At 37.4% G+C, this 24,304-nt stretch overlaps 1 protein-coding gene across 3 annotated transcripts in view; it reads left to right on the forward strand.

Annotated features, from left to right (window-relative positions):
• Window positions 1-20,801, forward strand: part of LOC139718904 (plexin domain-containing protein 2-like) — a 66,768-nt gene extending 45,967 nt beyond the window's left edge. For all 3 annotated transcript variants that reach the window (XM_071630371.1, XM_071630356.1, XM_071630364.1), the window contains exons 7-15: window positions 5,859-5,912; window positions 6,387-6,451; window positions 7,406-7,499; window positions 8,752-8,847; window positions 10,511-10,653; window positions 11,098-11,200; window positions 11,994-12,089; window positions 17,042-17,241; window positions 18,480-20,801. In XM_071630371.1, coding sequence (XP_071486472.1) covers window positions 5,859-5,912; window positions 6,387-6,451; window positions 7,406-7,499; window positions 8,752-8,847; window positions 10,511-10,653; window positions 11,098-11,200; window positions 11,994-12,089; window positions 17,042-17,241; window positions 18,480-18,575 — 947 coding nt within the window. In that variant the 3' untranslated portion in view covers window positions 18,576-20,801. The remainder of the gene's footprint in view (window positions 1-5,858; window positions 5,913-6,386; window positions 6,452-7,405; window positions 7,500-8,751; window positions 8,848-10,510; window positions 10,654-11,097; window positions 11,201-11,993; window positions 12,090-17,041; window positions 17,242-18,479) is intronic.
• The last annotated feature ends 3,503 nt before the right edge of the window (window positions 20,802-24,304 follow it).

Genomic DNA, 24,304 nt, shown 5'->3' on the forward strand with positions numbered 1-24,304 from the left:
AGTATAACATTCGGCTCCGTACGATGCTAAAAATTTTCAGATGAGTCATTTCACTTTTTGAAGTGGACAGCAGTAACATTTGGCTCCGTACGATAATGAAATAAATGTTGGATGTTTGCTTTTAAATATGGAAATGAATAACGGTAATATTCTGCTCCGTATGATGCTAAAATAAATAACAGATTGTTGCTTTCACATTTGGAAATGAATAACGGTATCAATCAGCTTAGTTAGATGCTAAAATGAATTAGCAGATGTTTGCTTTCACGTTCGGAACTGAATAAGGATAACGTTCAGCTCTGTAAGATGTGAAATGAATGTCGGTTGTTTACTTTTACATTTGAAAATGATTAATGGTATAACATTTGGCTCCGTAAGGTGCTAAAATACTTGTAAATGATGAATGATTGCTTTTACAATCAGAAAAGAATAACGGTAACCTTCGGCTCTTTACAATGCTAAAACAAATGTCGGATGTTTACTAATGTCATGCAAATGCTCCCACTTTCTCATTTCAAACTTAAGTTTTGACCACCTAAATAGGCATTAACTTTTATGATAATCTATAAGCCTATGTTATGCTAAATCTTAGAACTCAGAATAACGGTAAGATGATTGAATTTTCTATTCATTTATTTTAGACATGGGTACCTGTATCACTCCAGTAATACTTTATATTTATTTTTCTAACGGACCAGTATTGCACTACAACGCTGCATTTAGCTTAGCTCCGTGTCGCTGAAAATTTGACTTATAGTCTGTGAAATCATCTTTTCTTTTATGACAATAGTGGATACCTTTCACTTAATAAAGTGTATTGGTTTGCATCACTTTTTTACACTTTCTTTTGCGTTTCTTTGCAGGATTGCGCTGATTTGAAGAAAAAAAGAAAAAGGACGAAAATATTGGTGCAACTATAACGAAGTGTCAACCCGCCATAAAAGCTGCGTTTACGTTAACTTTGCATTGCTGAAAATGTGACTTAAAGTCTTCGTAATTATCTTTCCTTTAATGCAATATTGTCGATACTCGTCACGTAATACAGTGCAAGTTTGCATCGCTTTCATCCATTATTTTTCAGCATTTCTTTCTCTATTTCAAGTCTCACACGATTAAGAAGAAAAAAATGAGCAAAGGAAGAAGTTTTAAAAAAGAAAAGAAAAGGAAGAAAATATTGATGCAACTATAACAAAACGGCATCGCGGTATCAAAGCTGCTTTTATAGCTTAACTTTGCAGTGCTGAAAATGTGACTTCCAGTGTCCGAAATTATGTTTTCTTTCATCATACAATGACATAATTGTTGTTATTCATCATGTAACTAAAGTGAAGGTTTGCATCTTTGCACTATTTCCTTTCGTCTCACTTTTTTTTTGTTCTCTTCTTAAAAAATCACGTTATTTAGAAGAATGTGGAAAGAAAACGAAGATGAAGAAGAAGAAAAAAATTAGTGCAACTATCGTAACGAAGCAGCATCCATACTCTATCAACGCTGCATTTAGTTTAACTAAACGTCTCTGTGAAGTGACTCAAGTGTCCGAAATTCTTTTCTTTCATAACATGATTGTTGATGTTTATCACGTAACTAAAGCATATATTTCAATCGCATTTATACAATTTCTTTTGCGTTTTTTTTTTTTTTTTTGTCAAGAGTCTTGCAATTTAAAAGAAAAAATAACAGCAAGAAAAGGTTAAAAGAAGAAAGTACAGTTGTGCTGTATTAGTAGAACGAACTGAGCGCAGAGTCAGCAACCTCGCACTAAATGTGACTTTAAAGATATCTCCGAAATTATCTATTCTTTTATGACAATATTGTGGATACTCTTCACTGAATAAAGTGAGAGTTTGCGTCGCTCTCATACTTTCTTTTGCGTTTCTTTTTTTTATTTCAAGGATTACACTGATTTGAAGAAAAACAGAAAAAGAAGAAAATATTGGTGCAACAAGATAACAGAAGCCCGGCATCCCGCTATATGAAAGCTGCGTTTTAGCTTCCTTGCATTGCTGAGAATGTGACTAAGAGTTCATTTTATTTTATCATTCAAGAATCGCGAAATTTAACAGAAAAGAAAAAGCAAGAAAACGATTAGAAAGAAGAAAGTAAGAGTGGAACGAACTGATCAAAGAGTCAGTGACATCACACTATACGCTTTATGTCACTAAAATGTGGCATTAGAGTCCGAATTATCATTTTGATTATAATCGGTAGTACTTATCAAGTAATAAAGTATAGGTTTGCATCACATTTTATCCTTTCGTCTATTTTTTCCCTTATATCATAGTACACTCCAAAGATCATGCAATTTAGGAGAACATGGAAAGAAAAGGAAGAAGAGAAAAAAAATAGTGCAACTATAACAAAGCGGTATCCGCAACTATCAACGCTGCATAATCACCTATTATTATGCGTCGCTGTGAAGTAGAAATTTGTCAACGGTCTGGTGCATATTTTAGGCGGAACATTCGGAAAATATTTAATGAAATAAGTAAGAAGACACGTCGGTGCAAAAATAAAGGAAGTCTTTATTACTGTTGCGTGATTTTATTTTTTTGTATGTTTACGTGTCGATGTGCACTGCAGGTGAAAGGCTTTTGAACTTTGTTTCCCGTCTATCGTCATCGTGGAAACTCAATATAGATGATCTAGATCTAGGCCTAAGGAGATCTGATACACCGTTGTAGAACAAAATACCTGATTATTATAACAAACTATTTTCTCAGGTCCCATTTAATTGTTGTGTTGTATCACTTATTGACTACTAATAAAAAGAACAAATTGTCTTCTTCACAAGGATCTCGTCATACCCAGTTTCACAGTATTTATTTTTGCGTGGCATTCGGTGCTGCGAACTTCGGTTTACTGCTTTATTTTCGTTGTTTTTTATGCCTCCGCCAATAAGTGGTGCCGGAGGCATTATGTTTTCAGGTTGTCCGTCCGTCCGTCCGTCCGTCCTTCCGTCCGTCCGTAATGAATTTTGTGGACAGGGTAACTATCAAAACCTTTTGAGGTATCCTAATGAAACTTGGCATGTATGTGTATTAGGGGGTGAAGTTGTGCCTATCAACTTTTGGGTGCACATGCTCAAGGTCAAAGGTCAAATACATAAAATTTCACTATTTCCACCATATCTATGCAATGCCTGAAGATATTTTCTTGAAACTGAGTGTGTACATGTATTACCCAATTAAGATTCTCTGGTGAAAGTTTGGGTCTTGAGGTCAAAGGTCAAAAGGTCAATGTCAAATACATAGAATTTCACTATTTCCACCATATCTATGCAATACCTGAAGATGTTTTCTTGAAACGTAGTGTATACATGTATTACCCAATTAAGATTCTCTGGTGAAAGTTTGGGTCATGAGGTCAAAGGTCGAAGGTCAAAAGGTCAAGTAAAAATATTAAAACTTCACCTTTTTTCTCTGTACCTTCGAAATTGTTCAAGGTATCTTCATGGGACATAGTATATTTACATGTACTGACTGGCAGTGATTATCTAGAGAATTTAGAGTTCATGGGGTCAAAGGTCAAGGGCAACACTTCAAAATTTTACTATTTCCCTCATGTTTATGCAATGCCAGCAGGATTATTTTTTTTTACACTTGGTGTATGCATGTATAACCTAATAGAGATTCTCTGGAAAGTTTTTTTTTTTTCTTTTGTTTTTGCCTCAAAGGTGAAAAGATCAAAGATCAAGTGAAAGTGCTGAACTAATTTTTTCCTCCATATCTCGGAAGTGGCTCAAGTTATCTTGAAACGTACTACATATTTATGCATGTTCTGCCTGACAGTGATTATCTTATGAATTTTAGGGTCAAAGGCGTGATGAAAATGGTAACAATTTACTATTCAATACAGAAATTGCACTTTTTCTCCATACCTTGAAAATTACTCAATGCATAAACGTATGAATGGGTCAAAGTCAAGTTAGAATCCTTAAATCCCAAATACATGCTCTCCTATTCATCCAATTAAACCTAGGTCAAGGAAGGTGAACATTCAACACATTTGTGACAAACTTGTCATTTTAATATTTTGCCAATTTTGTGAAAATGTAATCATACATTGTCCACATGTACTATCTAGACCTATTAGGTGAATCATGCATTATGGCGGAGGCATACCAGTCGCCATAGCGACATTTCTAGTTCATACCTCTCATTTGGTAGGATTTCTTTGATTAATATTACTGTCTTTATTCGTTCTCTTTATATTCCGTAAGTATCTAAAAGTAATTCAAACTTTTCACATTTTCGTAACGGCGATTTCACGGCTTCGCTGCAGTATTTTCAAAGGAAGTTTGATGGCAGCCGCTTCGGTGTGCTGTGTGTTAATTTTGTAGTTATTGTGGTGTCGGGGAGGTTGTTGGGATTTCGTAATTTGTTCGCTAGCCTAAGGTGTTTAAAATCTTGAAGTGATGATGGTTGTCGTGTTTCTCAATGTTATAGGAATAGGAAAAAATGATTCTGAGTGATGGTGATTATAATTAGGGCCTACCGATGCTGATGTAAAAGACAGCTTGCTGTGAATGCTGAGCATACGTGTATAGTAGTCCTTCGTCTTATTTCATGTCTCCCTCTTTTACTCTATTTCCCCTCCCATGAAAGATGAAAATAAAAATCATATATATACATGTCTACCTCACAACAAAAAGAACCACATGCTAGCAACCTTCGTAAAGTTAAATCTAATCGTTGATTGCCAGCAAAGAATAAGGGGAAATACGACAATAAATAGAAGGGAAAAGATTATATGCAGTCTCTTCGGATCGAAGACACTTGACATCCGTCCCCCCCCCCCCCCTTGCGGAAATTTCCACAAAACCAGGTCCCAGACGCAGGTGCCAGACGTAAGAAACGCTCTGCTCGAGCCTACCCGATTATGCGGAGAGTACTGTACTACAACAAGCCCTGTCCTGCTGAGAAAACCTTTGTAGAAACAATTATCAAAAAATAGACTGTGAAGCCCGAAGATTTGGGCAGACACGTCTTTGAACTGCCTGAACCAGTGAACTCTTGGAGACAAAATATCTCTGCAGCTTTCAGCCTGAACGAGAGTTGCATCAGGACCTCTATCTAAGGTATGCTTCCTACCCCTTTTCGGGGGGGTTGCCTCGAGAATGTAACCACTGGCTTTGAAATCTCATATATGACGTAATCTCTCATGAAATTACGATATAAAATGGAAGATTAAACGAGAACTTACCGTTTGAAGTTTGATATTAATTTTATGAGTAATTGGAGGGTGAGATTACGTCCCACCTCACCCTCCCCCAATTTCAAACGGTAACTTAATCTCTCATTATCTTCCTACATCAGTGGTCACATTCTTGCTTCTAATATTGAGTGGCGCGCACACTAGCTGGATCTCATATATGACGTAATCTCACCCTTCAATTACTCATAAAATTAATATTAAACTTCACACGGTAAGTTCTCGTTTAATCTTCCATTTCATGGATAATCACTGCATGTCTCAATCTGTGAGATATAAGTTTTTAACCTTACAAGATTGTCATAGTTAAGAGTTTGGAATTACTGTCTCTAATACTAGAGGTTGATAGTCAAGATTGGGCTTGTCCCATCTGTAGTATTTCAAACAGGTTAGATTAGGAAATGTGATAACAGAATTAAAGATAGATTAAGCAATTCAGAGTTATTTGATTGAAGCAGTAAAGGGCAGGCACTTTTATAAGCCTCTAGCTATGCAGTAGCGATCCATGCTGGGTTCCTTAGCTTCGATTGGTAATGTTGCCAATCAAATGTAGATATAAGCCGTAGATATTCAATATAGCATTTTGATAGACAAATTTACACTTCACATCTGTGTATTTTCGTACTTTTTAAATCTCTTGTCTGCAGCAACACATTTCATAGCAGAATGGACCAACATACAGCTAGCAGACAATGTCGATGGTAAGTTCAGTGCGTTACGACAAGTCTCCTTTCTCGCTGTGTTGACATCAGATTTGTGATGTGGCTCTCCAAATAACCTGTAAAAAAGCAATAACTTTTATCGTGTACTTCTGAATATGCATGTGATATCAAGATTTGCTGTGTATTATCAAGAAAACAAGGTGGCGTTACACGACGCTGCAACCAAGGGTATGATGGTACCCTGGGTTATGGAGTGCCTCACGTGTGGATGTTCAATTATATGACATTGCCTTTTGGTAAAACTTTCAGAAAGCAATACTACAAATGATAAGACTCACCAGCCCTGGAAGGTCAAAGCTAGTCTTCACATGGTCTTGAGGTCACCTTCAACATACCTTTTTCTCCTTGACTTCATTTTGCTAGTCTCCATATGCTTGTTTGGTTTTTATTTAGTTTATAGAGTATTCAATTCATTCACATTATTGCATATTTTCTGTCTTTCTGTCCTTACAGCTGGATTGTTCTCATTTCAGAGCATTCTAAGTGACAGTGGACATATTACTTTTGCATACAAAGTGGTAGGTTTTCACAATCTTATTCCACATGTTTTGATTGTCCTGTTTGAAGCATGTGAGATACTCTGCTATGATGGAATCAAATTGTTATGAAGTAGCCAAACTTTTGTTTCTGATCATGGCAGAGTATTTGGCTGTCACAGTGTTATAAGAGGAAGAAGATTATCCTCCATGGAACATTTATTTGCTCATAGCAAGTGATTCCTCAGTGTAAGTTGAGATGGCATCTTCAGTGTTCCATTAAAGCTATTAGAATATCAGAAAATAGATATATAGGCAGAAATCTTTTGCAATATTACCCCTAGAGTTGATAAGTACATCAATATTGATAATTAGAGAAAATACCAGCACAACATCTTGAAGATATTAAACTGCTGAATGCAAAACAGTGATCTTCACTTTTAAGTCAGACAGTTGTGAATGATTATTCATCAGTATGAGTGGGAAAAAGAATAACATGAAAATGTTTGGCGTTATCGCTGGTATTGCATTTGATAGGTTGCAAAAAAAAAATGCTTAGTAAGAATATGTATTTAAAATCATAATTGTTCATGCAATACCATAGAACCAGAAACATTTGCGGTATGAAACTTTTGCGAATCTTGACTCCTCATGAATTTCGCAAAAGTTTCATACACATGAAAATTTCTTCTGTTACAGTACATTTTGAGAGTTTAAAATGTGTTTTCTTGTATTATGGTAATATCAAAGTCAATGTCTGAATAAAGCACACTGAAAATGTCCAAATGACAATGTTTCAGTCATACTGTTTTAAAATGCTAATAAGCACTGTGGAAACAATATCTGTAGCCCACCCCCACCCCCCCCCCCAAAAAAAAAAACAGTTGGACCATGACTATGCAGCTGTACCAATTTGACCAAAATTTGGACTAAGATCTCAATAGAGCAATTACATATTCACCACTGTTTTTTTTTTGTTTTTTTGTTTTTTTGCAGGTACCTATTCCTATTGAGAGTATTTCAGATAAAGATCATCCTATGAAAGTGGGAGTGGCAGATGCTTTCTATGTGGACAGGAAATTAACACTGTGTAAGTTAACTAACCTGAGTAGTCTTGTACACAAAAACAGTGTATTCAGCCTGTATTCTTTCCAGGGCTCCATGATCAATGAGATCAGGCAATGGCAGTAAATTGTTTTATTTGTACTTCTTCCATGCATTGTTTGTACACCCCAAGCAATGCTGGAGTGGTAATTTCCAGAATGCCTGACATATAGTGATATGGTTTGAAAATCCAAGAATCAGTCAATCTATGCCTACTGTCTCCTTTTCTTCCACTCTTCTTGTGGCATACAAACATTAAGAGACAGGATAATTGGGTTGATAACTACAGTTTGGCTGCATTTAATTCTATTAATTTCAGTTTATTTTCTCTGTAGGTGTATAACACAGAATTAAAAGCTTTCACAAAAATCACATGAAGGCACAGGTTCATGAGAATAATAATGCATAGATATTTGAACACTTGTGGGGAAAGAGCCAAGAAGGATGTAAGATTACTCTTATACTCAGGCTGATCCATTCACAAAAAGCCAATTTCTTCCCAGGATGATTTTGACCTATCATGCTGATATTACCAACTATACACAAGAAAATGACAAGAATATGTATGATGTCACATACAGCTCTTCCCTGGTATTTTGGTTACTTCAAACGATATTTAAAAAAAAATGATATTGTTTGAACTTATGTTTTGAATACATTTAGGGATTTGGAGAGCTTTTGGTTTGTATGTGTGTGTGTTTCAGACCATTATGTGTTGAGTTCTATACTTTGATGTACAGAACTTGCAGATCTTGGTTTACTAAGGCCTTCATTGGTAAAGTTCTTACTATGTGAAGATGGAAATTTATAGCATTTTTGTGTCCATACAAATGCATATTAGAGTTTATAGTGGAGTAATTATGAAAAAAAAAGGAGGTTAATGCTTTTTGTAGCATGAAAATATGTTATGAGTATTCCAAGCTGACACTAAGACCTGTAGATATTAACACTTTCAGGTTCGGTATTGGGTCAAGTGTGGACTTTGAAAGTCAAATTATTTACAAATCTTGTTCCATGTTTTTGTGATGTAAGAAAGCCTGTCAGCATAGAATGAGGTTGCTTTTTCACATGTTGAATTTTTACAAGGTCAATAGATTGTAGTAACCTGAGCTTCCACTGCAAACAGAGATTTGATATATATATCAACAGCAGGTAAAATATGTAGGAATTGCAGTCATTGTTATGTCTATCTATATGTGTTGTGTGTTACTGTACCATGATTATTTCTTTTTTTTCAGGGATCAAGAAAAGGACAATCTTTGAGTACCACAAGGTAGCTCTAGACACAACATTGGTGTCCAATGCTTCAGCTATTGTACTGAGTCCCATACCAAGTGAGTTTCTTTTAGTGTATACTTCCATGAATGTTCACAATTTTATTAATGTGAAAACTATGTGTTTACAAAATCAGAAAATCTGTAACTTTCTGTCTGTTTGTAGGGTTTAGCATACAAGAGTAGCTGAGAGTAGTTGTATTTTCGAAATATAACTTAGTCTCGGGAAAAAACAAAACTAAACCCTATCTAATATTGGTTATAATGTCAACTGTTAATCATTAGAAATGAGATGACATTCATAATTTCAATGAAATCCCTATGACGTACGTAATAATCCTTTTCATGTAACATGGCATTCTATAAGAACTTCCATATGAGGCAGTTTTGGTCGCATGTCTGATGTGTCCTCCAACTTTTTGTGGACATAGCCCTTAATTTACATATTGCCCAAAGCAGCAGAAGTCTCTTCCTACAAACAACTTAACAAATTAAGACTCCTTCTCTATGCAATGGGCCGTCACATTACAGAGATACTAACTTCAAATTGTCAGATAATTGTACTGTATTGTACTCCTTAGTTTACAACAACCAGATTGTCACAAATTTGCCAAGCAGACAGTTGCAATCCCTCATAAAACTTGCCAGATGGCTGTGTCTTTGCAAGATTCATGAACTAGACTACTGAACTTGATTTTTCGTCAGCTATTTGCTTGATAAGAAGTTAACTGAAACTTTATAAAAGATAATTAAGGTGCAGCATTTTCATATTTTACCAAAATGGTCAGTAAACACTTGTTTCCAATAAACAAATATGTTTGATTTTCAATTTTCAGTTTAATGTACATTCAAGCAAATAATTGTGACTCAGACGATGTGAGAAGTCTGTGGCAGATGCTGTGGACTTGGATTGCGCAGCAACAAATATACATGTATTTAGTTTCAAAGGAAATAGAAAACTCTAGTTGCAACTTCAGGCAAGTTGGAAAGTTAACAGATTTGCTATGACTGGGTAACACCTTGCTTTCAGTCAAGTATAACATAAGCTGCACTTTGGCCTCCTTAAAAACTCGGAAGACAACTTTTGTTGTCTATGTAGTGAAGGCTTTAAAGAATTATTTGCCTGACTGCTTGATCAAATCACCTGTAACAACATAATACTTCAAATATGCCATGTATAGAATATGTGTAGAAGGGAAACTTGTATTAGAATCAAAACTTTACAACAGAAGTAAAGTGTATCATGAGAAATATGCATCTCAGGTTGAACTTGTACAGTAGGTGGCATTTGAATTTGAAATTGATGATGTCTTGGCCAGAGATATTATGCTTATTAGTTAGTGTCTTGGTGTGCATGAGAGAAGCTATTCATGAAAATCATGGTTAGATTTGCAGTAACTAAGTAGTGACAGCAATATTTGTAGACTGGAACAGTGGCTGACAATCTCTTTTTGCCATAACTCAGTTTATGTTTGACTGACTAAAACTCAGGTGTAATCAGCAGTCATGGCATTCTGTTTATTTCCACACTTTGTCAAATGTCACAATAATGGTAATAACATTCTGCACTTTTTCAAATTCATTTGCTCCCAGGCAGTGCTGAACTTTTCCTACGAAGAGGGTATATGGCAAAGAATTAGAATTAGAGCTTAGTCATAAATTCTTGTGTCTAATTATGATGTTTTGAAATGTGATTTTCTGATCTCCACTCCTCTTTTCTCAGCCTGCAATCTCCATACCGATTGTGAATCATGTACATCTGGTGATATCAACTTCAACTGCACCTGGTGTCCAGGAGCAGGGCGCTGTTCAGATGGCTTTGATCGTCACCGCCAGACATGGGTTAATGCTCAGTGTGAAGAGGAGGTTTGTGATTAAAAGTGTTAAAATGGACCACAAATAGTGAATTTTGTTAGGCCTAACATTTCATTTTGACAAAGTGAAGAATATGGACGTTGGATTTTCCATTGTAGGGAATGCTGATAATGGCAACTGCTTTCCATTGAGCTATTGATAGATAGCTGTGATACATATGTTAAGTGAGGATGTTTGTATTCTATGATAGGGATGAGGTGCAATGTAGAATATTTGGGACTTTCAGTATATGTTCTTTCTAATCATCGTCATTACGCATTTGGGCTTATTCACATGCAAAAATTGTGATACTAGAAGCTAAGTCTTCTTTCTACAAAATCTGATTTTTTAGAAAGAAGTTTCCTTATCAGATGTAGTCAGACCTGGAAAACATGTTTGTCAGAGTTTCTTAAGTGAAATGTGATTGGTTATGTGCTGTTTTCTGTCTTGACACAGGGCCATTACCAGGAAGTGCCCTATAACTGTCCACTTCCTACAATGAAACCTTCAACTACTGACAGGAAATCCACTATGGGCAAGCATCCATCAATCTACACAGGTAAGCATGCATACAACTTCCTCTGAAGATGTGTTTTGGTAAATATCATAAAACAGACTTTTCTCTTGTCTAAGGATTACGAGATGCTGTGAATATGGTCATTTCATGTGCAGACAAAGGGACATGCTACGGGAAATACTTCACTCTCCATTTTTTTTTGTTCAAGTCTTTTTGTTCAAATTTTTTGAATTATGTCAAAAATATTTATGTGTACAATGTGCTGCTGTTTACATTGTTTTCATTTCTGATTCTTGCCATTTGAGACAGATTTGTTAAGTTTCTAAATTTTGATTTTGAAATTGTTCAGTTCACTATATTGTATGAAAGATAACTCTGTTTTGCTGGTTTTCAGATCGTGCATGGATCCTTTTTGACAATGGTCACAACAAAATGTTTGAATCTAAAATCTGCAAGGAAAGTGTACCTTATCAGAAAAAACATATGGGAAGGCAAAACTCACATTTGATATGTCTGATTCTGTATGATAAGGTGTAAGAAGCTACCGCCTAAATGAGAGTACTCTGCTTAGTGGAGAAAAGGGGGGGGGGAACCAAATAGACACTACTTTCACTCACCATTTGTGCAATTTGCTGAAATCCTATTCACATCTTGATTTTACTTTACAAGATCAATAAAATGACTACTATTTATGGGTTCAACTTCCTAGCACTTAGCCACAAAGTATAGCATGTAGATGTTGCTACACATGCATTCAGTGTGCTTCCTCAGAATGTATGTGAAATCAGTCTTGTTGGTAATTATGTGTATGTTATGCATTTTCTACACTCTACAGACTGCTCTGAGGGTATTTCATGTCATAATGGTGGTATATGTCGTTATGGGGAGTGCTTATGTCCCACCTTGTACACAGGAAGACTCTGCGATAAATGTAAGTATTCAGGCCTGAAATTGCTCATTTTTTAGCTGTTTGACATAATCCTATTAGAGCTGATCCATAGGGAACTTACTCTGAAAAATTTCTCTTGTGAGGATTGGCTAGTTTTTGTCGAGCCCACCGGAGGTGAGGGGAGACTAAGGGATCGCCTGCGGCGTCCGTCCGTCCGTCGTCTGTCCGTAACGCTATAAAAACTCAAAGAACTCTGTACTCTGGGCTTCAATTTGAATCAAACTTGGAGGGAAGAGTGGTCATACAAAGTTTTACCGTTTACCAAGTATGAAGGTCACGTCAAGGTTAAAGGTCACAGGCAGGGGTCAATGAACTTTTAGGGCCCAATGTTAAGTTTTTAGGGTACATTTCGATTATGGGCCATAACTTTTGATCCGTAAGTGTATTTGTGACCAAACTTGGATGGTAGATGTACCTTGGGGAGTTGATGGTCACCACAAGGTCAAAGGTCACAGGCAGGGATCAATGAACTTTTAGGGCCCAATGTTAAGTTTTAGGGCGCGTTTCGATTATGGACCATAACTTATAACTTTTGATCCATATGGCTGTTTGTGACTAAACTTGGGTGGTAGATGTCCCTCGGGGAGTTGATGGTCACCACAAGGTCAAAGGTCACAGGCAGGGGTCAATGAACTTTTAGGGCCCAATGTTAAGTTTTTAGGGCGCGTTTTGATTATGGACCATAACTTTTGATCCGTAGGTCTATTTGTGACCAAACTTGGATGGTAGATGTACCTTGGGGAGTTGATGGTCACCACGAGGTCAAAGGTCACAGGGGTCAATGAACTTTTAGGGCCCAATGTACTGTGCATTTAATTATGACTCCTAATTTTTGATCCGTAGGTCCATTTGTGAACAAAATAAAAAAAAAGGTGTTATACATTTGTGGGCGAGACACATTACGGCACTCGCCTTGTGTTTTAGCTTCGATGAGCTATTGCTGTTGCTTGAGCTTCGTGCATCTTTGTGTAGCCATAGGTATGAGAAAGTAGGATCAAAAAAGAAAAAAAAAAGATACAGCAAGATTCAGTTATAGTAAGAGCTCTTACATACAGTAACTGTTGTCTGATAGCCAGGCTTACCAAAAAGACTGTAAACAAAGTCAGTAGAGGCTCAAATATGGTGGCAATCTATATCTGGTTGGTAATAGAGAAATTTTCAGGGCATCTGCAGGGCTGACTGTGAAGTGGCCTTCCACTTGGGAATGTATTATCTGGACAGTCTGGCTCAGTTTGTCAAACAGACTTCTCAGTCTAGAATAACCTAGTCTACTCTGGTACAAGAACAGGCTCCCAGCTGAGCCCAACAAAGCCCTCGGCCTGACAAAGCCCTCAGCCCAGAGACCCTTGGGGGATATATATCTTAATATATACAGTCAAACCTGTCTTAGCGGCCACTTACCTATAGCGGCCACTTACCTATAGCGGCCACTGAAAACTCCCCTGCACGAAATTGCTTTATCATAGACCCTTCGTATAACGGTCACCTGTGTAACGCGGCCAGTGTTATATATTAATGTTAGTCTTAACCTCCAACAGATTAATGCGGGCAACCCCAGAAATTTCTACCTTACAGAAAAATATTATCGACGTAAACATAACTCGTCAATACATTAAGATACAAAAATCCAACATTTTCCCAAGGATGACTTTCCCTTCCATGTGAACATGCAATGTCCTTCTGTACAGTATAAACTGTATATGAGGGTACTTTTCCCTATGAAATTAACTGATATAAAAGTTCTGGGTTGTTAAAGCCCGTGTAACCTTTGGGCATTGGCAGTGGTTGCTGCCATCAGCTGGGCCAGAGGGAGTCCCCGGATGTCTGCCACCAAACGCCCACATCACCCAAGAAGAGTGGCATGTTTTAGCACATACCTAAGTGAGGGGCAAGGGTGGGCACATCTGTCTCCAAGAGAAGACTGTTGAGGGGGATCTCCCTAACTGCTCCCCTCTGGACACCCCAAACTAACGATGGGGTAATCATGCTGTCACGGCCCGATCCTACAAAATATCTCCACTGAAAGAATGGAGATGGATTCAATGATCCTCAGGGCAGTGACGTTGGAGAAGGTACCGGCTGACGGCTTGCACTCCAGTCTGATCTCCACCACTCCGATGATGGAACTAACTTGAACATGATTTTGTTTCATGATTTGAATGAACAACAACTGAGCGATAAACACATTTTTCACATGTAATCTTTTCCTCGCATCCCTCCTTCTTTCTCTGTCTGTCACACACACACACACACACACGCACACACACACTACATGCACAGACAGACATAGAGTATGGGCCACATGTTGATAAGGTGACTCTCCATACTCAGTTGAAGTGGTGGTAAATGAATGCAAGTGTAGAACCTGACGGTGCTTGGTGACCACCAACACACCGTCCATCGGGTATACCGCCCAACAGCAAATGTTTTGACTATGTAATCAGCAGAATTCATCCGGGAATGGTTAGAAATTAAATCTTCTGGAAAGGGAATGAAATCCCTGTAATTATTTGCAAGGATTTATCTGTTGTATTTAGATATTAATGATGGACAGTGGAAGAGTTTCAGCAGAAATATGTCCCAAGAAAACAGTTTGTGGTTCTGGTTAAGTGGTAAAAATAACATGTAAAGAGTTTGTTACATTACATTTGTTGCACATAAGTGGTGTTCTTGCTAAAGCGATTCCATATTATCAGGTGAGGACTGTACCATGTTTTCATAAAAAGAAACTGGAGGCTTCATAATGAGCCAGCTACATGTACGCGTACCATGTTCATACCCATACAAAAATCATGAGTAATTGAGAGCTTCAAATGTTTGGTTAATTTACAAACATGTAAACAACATTTTGCCGTCACCTTGGAGGATGTCAGAGGCATTATTGTATATATATGCATTATATTTCACAATTCTTGTTTGTGGGAATGTTGCATGTTGATTACATACATGAAATTAACAACTCACAAAAATATTGCCTTCCTTAATACAAGTGCACTGTATATTATAGCCATGCGAGGAAATCACAAACTTTTTCCTGAAAAATGATAAATCTTATTTATCACTCAGTCCTTGGGGTTCTCAATCGCATATTCAACCACTTGCAAAAGTGTCTTATGAGTCACAATTTGTGAAATATACTAGCACAATATATGACATGAACAGTGTGTTTCAAATTGTTTGTTTATTTGCATATCCCACATCAGATTGTTATCAGATATTAAGAAAAACTGCTCAATGGATTTTCTTGTTACCTGGCTGAGATATGTTTCATGATGTAGAGATGAGTTGATTAGATTGTGGGCAAAGTCCTTCAAGGTCAAAGGTCACTGAACTGTGACAGAAAATTACATGTTTAGTTTTCCGTTGTAACTTCATGAAGGAATATCCAGTGGCAATGGGCCTTTATACACGTACGGAGTTTGCTTAATTTGAAACATGATTACAAACATGATTGCAGTTACGAGTCCAATCATCATTCATACAAACCGTAGGAATTCCTGTATTCTGTTATTGTCCCCGCCGAACGAGTTCGAGCAGGGGACTATGAAACGGGCTCCGTACGTGTGTGTGTCCGTGTGTCCGTCCGTCCGTCCGTCCGTGTGTCCGTGTGTCCGTGTGTGCGTCCGTGTGTGATCAAAATCTTCAATTTGCTACTTCTCTGTCATTTATGAGCCAATTTTGATTCTGTTTGCTTTATATGATAGCACTACATGGGAGCTTTGAAAATTTTACACAGAATTTCAGTCGTGACCTTTGACCTTGACCTTTGACCTATATTGTACATTTTGCTACAAAATGCTACTCCTTCGCCATTTCTAACCCGATTTCGATTCCGTTTGCTTTATGTGATGGCACTAGGTGAGGGCTTCAAAACTTCTACACAGAATTTTGACCTTTGACTTCTTTGACCTTTGACCTTGATTTTTGACCTGTATTGTACATTTTGCTACAAAATGCTACTCCTTCGCCATTTCTTACCCGATTTCGATTCCGTTTGCTTTATGTGATGGCACTAGGTGAGGGCTTCGACACTTCTACACAGAATTTTGACCTTTGACTTCTTTGACCTTTGACCTTGATTTTTTGACCTATATTGTACATTTTGCTACAAAATGCTACTCCTTCGCCATTTCTAACCCGATTTCGATTCCGTTTGCTTTATGTGATGGCACTAGGTGAGGGCTTCAACACTTCTACACAGAATTTTGACCTTTGACTTCTTTGACCTTTGACCTTGATTTTTTGACCTGTATTGTACATTTTGCTACAAAATGCCACTCCTTCGCCATTTCTAACCCGATTTCGATTCCGTTTGCTGTATGTGATGGCACTAGGTGAGGGCTTCGACACTTCTACACAGAATTTTGACCTTTGACTTCTTTGACCTTTGACCTTGATTTTTTACCTATATTGCACATTTTGTTACAAAATGCTACTTCCGGCGGGGACATATATTACGCACCGCGTAATTTCTACTTTTCCTTGTTTTGAATTTCAGAGCGAGGAGGTGAGGTTTGGCTTCTTTGCAAGTTCCCATCAATCACTCTTGAGCCTCCTTTCTGCGAGAGTGATTTGAAGGTCACGGTAATCTCCGCCCCCCAAAAACCCAATTGGAGTTCAATTATGTTAACACGGTCGTTTCGTTGCTTAATTCTGGTGAAAAACACCACTGGACCTTCATTTCAAAACACAATTGGATTTTAGTTTTAAATTACCCTCTGCGATTCCAGTTTCCATTCACATGGCAAGTTTGCTTAATTTGAAACATGATTCTAGTTCGCTTGATTACAATCCTGTTTCGAATTAAGCAGTCTTGGTGTGCGTGAATGCCCGGAATGTCATGAGGTAGGAAAGGTAGAACCAAGTAGATGGTTAGATGTCATGTTTGTAGGTCATACTGATGGCTTGTGAAATATCAAATGTTCTCTGTCCAGATATTGGAAATGACAACACGAAAGGTGGTAGCATGACCCAGACAGGAAATGAAGAAGGAGGGGACTCCACTGCTGTGGCCCTCCGTGTTGGCACCATATTAGGCTCCATTTTCATCGCTGTCCTGGTCTTGGCCCTGGTTGGCTGGGTCATTTACGCCTACAGGAACCCCAACACCAACTCTGGGATGTTCCTCATCGACGTAAGAAACCTGTTTTTGTAATTACAGGCCCCTGTCACACTGAAAATTTGTGTTACCAGCGCCAGCCTCAGTACCGCAAGGCCAGTACCAAGGCCTTGGTTCGTGCATATAGAACAGAAGCAAACACTTGTGTTGTCACCAAGCCTTGGTGCAACAGACAAGACAAAATACAGTATATATAGTGCTCAGCCACTAACACGGTAGCCTATGAGGAATGAATACATTGGCCCATATGTTTCGTTCAACACGCTTTTGTATTGTGCAGTGAAAAATTAAGTGGACAAAAATACACGTTTTTGATGTGCTGCTAAAATGTCCTATAGATAATAATAGTATGTATGCACCTTGAGCAATCTTCAGAGTGGATTTGGTGCAATATAAGTTATATATATTATGTTGATTATTATCATTATTTTCATTTAGGCCAACCCCAAATTGGTGGTGTCAATGCACAAATTGTACACCCGAGTACTGCAACTGGGGCTGGCCTTTGCTGGGGCCCAGCAGTGTAAACAGGGTCGTAGATGTTTAGAGAAGAAGGATTTTGTTATATATGTTTAGAAAGGAATGTTTATGCAATTTACTTTTTCCTGCTGTGTATAAGGCAGCCATACAACTGGATGTTGTAGGGCCACAATGAAGTTAGAGTGCCCAAAGCATCACCTCTTTTTTTGATATCTCTCTCTCTCTTTAAAATCATTCTCCTCCAGGCAGATACATTCAAAATTAAAGATGATTGTTTTGATTTGTTTTGTTTTGTTTTTAACAAGTATAGCCATTTTAATAGGAATGGTTTTGTACTCATAGATGTAAAAGAGAGAAATGTTTTTGTAATAATAGATGTTCAGAGTGGAATGTTTTGCAATCTACTTTTACCTACTTCCAAACAAGGCAGCATCAGATCATGGCAGTGACATAAAGACATTTGTATAGATACCCAATTCCTAATGTCAGTTTTATCCTGTTTGGTCTTTTTAATAGAGTTTATTGGTCTCAATGAAGACTTGTCACATAATGATGATAATATATCACAAGGCATGAGACAGCAGGAAAGTAGAAACTTTGATGGAAATATTTTGTCTACAGTTGACCTCAGAGAATGTGAAGTTTGTGAATGTATCTCCTTTCTGAGTATACCATGTACATTGTAAGCAGTATGTCATTAAGATGCTTCATTCAATCAGCAATGTGAAGTTTACTATCACAGACTTTTTGCTTCATTCCTCTTGTGCTTGCAGATAACAAGGTTTCGCTTCAAGAAGAAAGAGGAGAATGGCATCGGTTATCATTATCACAAACCTGGTGACAATGATGAAGTGGACATTATTATATGAATCGTCTCACACAGCATTTGGTGTCTCAATATGTGCATGCAGCAGATGATCTCTCTAGAATGAAGATGCCACTCATGGTCTTGGACTCACCATCCACAGAGCAGCCTTTGGTCCTGTGCCATACCTCTCCCTACCTCCAAATTGATTTTAGGGTTTTAATTTTCTTTTAATTTGTTCATATTTTAAAGTAGGCAATCATTCTTTAGCAAGCAAAGACTAATCAAAGTTTTGATGCAAAGTGTTCACACGTACAAACACGATACACATCACAAAACACACACACACGAAAGTCTCTCAAGATCAAGATTACATAATACTGCATGTGTCATAAAGAATGTAACATAGTCTGTTGGATGGACCCATCAACTTTGTTATAATGAGATTTTGCTTACAGTCTGATATGACTAAACATCAGTCTGCCACCTTTTGTATTTTGGCTATCAATTCAAAGTGTATTGACTCACTCATAATTTTGTCCCTGAAGGATAAGTGTGGTCTGGCACACGTTGAGCAGTCCTGCATGCCTTGTGCGCATATTGAAATACTGTGCCTGTGCCTCAGATATGTGAGCAATTTACAAACAGCTGGAGAAGTGATGCAATAATACTCCTTGTATGGAGAATTTGTTAATATACAATCTATCATATTTCATGTTGAATTTTTTTTCTTTTATTTTGTTGTACTAAGCCTGCAGTTTCCTTTTGTAGTTATTTGCTTCTTCTTCTTTTTTTTCTTGATACCATGCACATGTTGTAGATGATGTAAATGGAGTATTTTTGGATGCATTCTGAAATGGATTTGAGTGGGTGTGTACATGTTGTGATAATAGAAGATTACTCTCTCTATTTTTAGCTTACCAGAGCCAAAGGCTAGAGTGAGCTATTGCGATCATTCAGCATCTGCTGTGCATTGTGTGTCGTGCATAAAACATTTTACAATCTCAGTTTCTTTGTGAAGACCCCATGACAGATTGTAACCAAACTACACAGGTAGCATCCCTAGGGTGATAGGATTTGTTTAACTGGGCCCAAAAGTGCCCAAATCAAGGAATCTTTACATATCTTCTTCTCTAGAACCAGAACTGATGTGCAAAGTCAGTGCCGTTAGTGTGTAGGGGACAATCTTTCAGAGAATCTGTTAGAAGAAAAAAAAATCTTCTATAAAATTAGAGCTGGAGCTAAAATACTGTATGTTCATTTGTGAGTGCATTTTTAAGTTTGATCATGTCAGATCCAAAGTGGGGGCCGATTTTCACATTTCTATATTTTTTTTTTTCTGAAACACATGGTCAAATTTGTCACCAAACTTGGCAGGCATTATCACTAGGATGATAAAATATATAGCTGCATAAATGGGTACCATCCTTAACCCTGGGACCCCAGAACCTCTCTTTTTAGAAGATCTTCTACAAAACCAGAAATACCTCGAGTGAATACATATATGTTTGTTTATGGCAGATACAAAATGTACAGTGGCAGCCTCGTTGGAGCCAGTTTCACCATTTTGAAAATGTGTGGTCAAATCTTCTACAAACTTGGCAGGTATTAGCACCAATGTGATAGAACGTACAAATGGACACCATGCCCTCTGAAGGCCCCCAAAGCTCTCCAAGTTTGCTGTGTTCTTAGATACTGTAAAAGCGGATATTTTCAACAAGTCATTTTTTGCACTTGGGAGGATGCAATGAATTTTGCATGTTTTCTATTCCGCAGAACCAAGACATTAATCAGTGGAACGTATGACGAGCAATAGTATTCATGTGCTTTTATTTTCGTGCTTGTTTTTAGTCGCGTGAAATATGCAAAATTTCCCTTTTTAGCTGTAATAGTCTGCAAAAATGCATGGAAAGTGAACTTGCGATACACAGGCGAGTGCTAGACCCCAGGGTCTCTTGTTTTGCATCTGTTCTTTATCTTCTTCCCCTCTTCTTTTTCTGTGGTTGTAACCAAGTTATAATTGTTGTACTCTGTTCACTGCATGTTCTTTTCCTCACACAAATATTATAGTCTTGGTTGTGCTACTTTTAAAGGGGGCCAATTACAGGGGAAATTTTGTTTCTTGGCAATGTGTCATTATTGATAATGGCCATATCTCTCTTCCAACTCTTGTAGTTTGTTTACCAAAATTTGAAAGCATGTTGAATGTTCATTTGGTTAGTGCAATCTGTACATATTTTCTTGTCAGCTTGATTTTTTTTTTTTTTTGGTGTTATGGTTATTATATAGATAAATGGATGAATTATATATATATGTGTGTGTATATATATATATATATATATATATATATATATATATATAATATCTCAGAGTTTGGTCACAAAATGGGGTAGCTCCATTCTTGTGGAGTTATTTGCAATTAAAACTGCTAAAAAACAAACAGAAAATAAGAGAAAATGGGATATTTTTAATTATTACTTTAAGAATATTCCTTATGTTGCAAGTGAGGTATCACTGGAAAGGTTTTATTTTGCTCTATCCGATGATGGACTTTTATACTTCAAATTGTTTGAACATTGTGCATATCCCATTTTACGATCAAACTCTACAAATTGGTGACAATGTAGCTTAAGAGAAAAAGTGAAATATTTGACTCTTTTAGGAGTGTTGCTTATGTATCACCGGTAACTTAGGATTTATCATACATGTTGCAGAACCCCACAGTCATTGTATTCTGCCAGAGCTGTACTTTTATGCTTCTCTTTTTATGAATCAGCTGATCAAGCAGCTGATGCACACAAAAAAAACAAAAAAAAATGCTTCAAGAAAGTTGTAGTCACAGTGGGCACTTCAGTTGCCCCCGAGTCTGTCAATATGGATTCATGTAAATGCAATCTTGCATTTAATATTCACGCATGCTTTTTTATGATGCTGTCAAAGTTGAGCATGGCTCAGCTTTAGCATGATTTTGCTGTGTACATGGTTTATGCAAGGTTAGCAGAGCAAACCACATTGTACGAAAAGTGGGTTTTTTTTTTTAAATTATTTTCCTTGCCAATCACATCAGATATTTTTACCGAGTATGTCACATCACAGAACTATCAATATCAATGCAGCATGTAATTATTTTCATTTCTTTGAAAATACATGTACATTTTTGTGTGTAAACCCTCAAGATGTGCAGGCCATGAGTTACATCACAAATTATTGAAAAAAAGAAAAAAAAAACGAGTAGGAAAAAGAATCTGTGTTCTTATGAAGGCATAGATGAGTGGTCAATTGTCGGTCTTTCAGTCTTCGACACTGTGATGAGGTAGGGTAGTGAAATAGATGTTAATATATTACTATCTTACCTGCAGTGTTATCCTGCACATCTTTGCCTTTGATGGGAAATATTTTTGTTATTGTGATGTTACAAATATAATTTGGGGAAGCCCTTGGAAAATATAAGGTGAAATGCAACATCTTGACCTTCAAGTCAGCAATATTTTTGTCTGTTGTTACTTCGCTCAGAGGTATCGTATACTTCATATGATACTTGCGTGCTATTCCTGCAACAATCCAGCCCCTGTAGTAGGAGTTGTGATTTAATATTTTGTAATACTTCTGTAGTTTTGTATTCAGGCACTATGTGATCCTGTCTGATCAAATGAATGTCTCTTAAACTCCTGCACTAAAGAGCACATTGTGTATATGGAAGCATCTAGGAAGGAGACTTTGTTTGTGAGTTTCTTTGACTTCCACCAATGTGATCAAAGCTTAATCACAGGCAGGGGCGGATCCAGGAATTCCGTAAAGAGGGGGCACGTTTACAAAATTAAGGGGGGGGGGGGCACGCACCCCTCCCCCCATTTTTTCTTTTTATTTCTTTTGTTTCAACAAAAAATAAAGGGGGGGGGGGGGCGTGCGCCGGTTGCGGTCCTCCCTGGATCCGCCACTGACAGGCATTTGTAGAAAATGAACAAATGATGAATTTTAAACTCTTTGGTTCAGATGTGAGGAATGGATGTAATTGAACTTTCTGTAATTATGGGCAGTTCATCATGGAATAATGAACATAATGATGATCATGGAAAAGAATTAGCCATATGTGAGGCTGAGCTTGATTGTGCACTGTACAGTATGTCCCAAAAAAACTTACAATCAGATTTTTGCATTGATAACACTCAATATGATTAAACCGTCTAAATGCTACTTCAGGGTCTCAAAATATAACATCTTAGCTCTATTTTTTCAGAAAACTCCATTCAGTTTGGTTAAGCAGTCACAGAGAAATGTGGATTGTGAGTTGTAAATCATGTCATGAGTTACCGGTAGATTCTTCAAAGTTTAGCACTTGGATGCTCTTATGTGTGAACACAATAGACAGAACTTGGAGGGAAGAGATTCCTGACATGCTCTACAAAATTCCTCATTTCTCTTTGACCACTGAAGCAAATCGAATGGGGTTTTCTGTAAGATGTGGGCGATGAGTTATAGTTTCGTACCCTGAAATTGTATTTGGATTGATTCACTATTTTTAAAGTTATCATTGCGGAGGGTCCTGTTGTAATTTTTATTTTTTTTTTGACATACGGTATATTGAGGGGCTTCACAAAATCGTGCAGTGAATGCCCCCTGTTGTATTTAATTTATTGCATGTCAGAAGGGTTTTTGTATTGACTGCTTCAGAGCCTGTAGTGTTGATTTGACATTGCTTTGAGTAGCTGCAAATAAAGTCTCCAATCTTGTATCTGAGGGATACACACATTTTTAGAACAATAAACCAGTCCAGTTATCACATACGTGTAGAGTTAGTGAACCTGATGACAAGTAGTGGTATTATGGAAGGAGCTTAATGATATTTCTCCATAATTTTAATATAACTTTGTGCATCAAAGGGGGCTGACACAGAAGAGTTATGACCTTTAGACCAAGTCCACAAAGGCTTATTTTCAAACTCCTGTGCCTTGCCTGGAACAGTGTACTGCAAAAAAGCTGAAAACTGCAAGGAGTGGAGGAAGCTGGATGCAAAATCTACAGTGGTACCCCAGCAATCAGCCAGACTATGGGATAGGTGACAGGTTACAGGTGTAACAGCATTATGCGTAATTATTTGATAATTTGCTTAGCCATTTGGGGGGGGGGGGGGGGGGGAAGAAATTTACGGAAATGCAATTTTTTACATCAAAAGCAACATTTCAAATTATCTGTGTAATGGATTTGCATATAACTTTTTGTTACTGATGAGGAATGAGTGCACATAGAAGTTGACATTGAAGTTGATGTATGGATAATTATTGATTTTCTTTTCTTACTTCATACACAATTTAATAATTTGATATTTATAAGTCACTATAAATCACCTACGTTGAAACTGGATTCATTGATATCCAGGGAGGAAAACATTAATGCTTTACATGATTTTAGAGATTTGGGCTGTGATTTCATAAAGAGAAAAGAAAAAGAAATAGCTCTGAACTGTGGAGTGAGGGAACATTACATGTGGGTGGGCAGTGATGTCAAGTGCATGTGTGTGTGTGTGTGTGTAAACCAGCTTTGATCATCAAGTGTGAAGAGTTAGGAGTAACAGATGTGGGAAATGGTGTACTGGTATCTGACATGAAGTTAAGAAAGTACAATGTAGCCAAGTAGCTTTCAATGAAAACCAACATGAACAAAGGTATGGAGTAGTCTGTGCCTTTGAGGCCCTCCTATTTCCCCAGTACCACTGAAAATGACAATGGCAATGATCTGTTTAACAAGCAATTGTTGATCAGGAGAGGTTATGGTTAAAATGATACAAGTTTGTAT

Source organism: Diadema antillarum, unplaced genomic scaffold (assembly GCF_040938485.1).
Source record: "Diadema antillarum isolate AM-2024a unplaced genomic scaffold, OU_Dant_1.0 scf00000008, whole genome shotgun sequence".
Classification (NCBI taxonomy): domain Eukaryota; kingdom Metazoa; phylum Echinodermata; class Echinoidea; order Diadematoida; family Diadematidae; genus Diadema; species Diadema antillarum.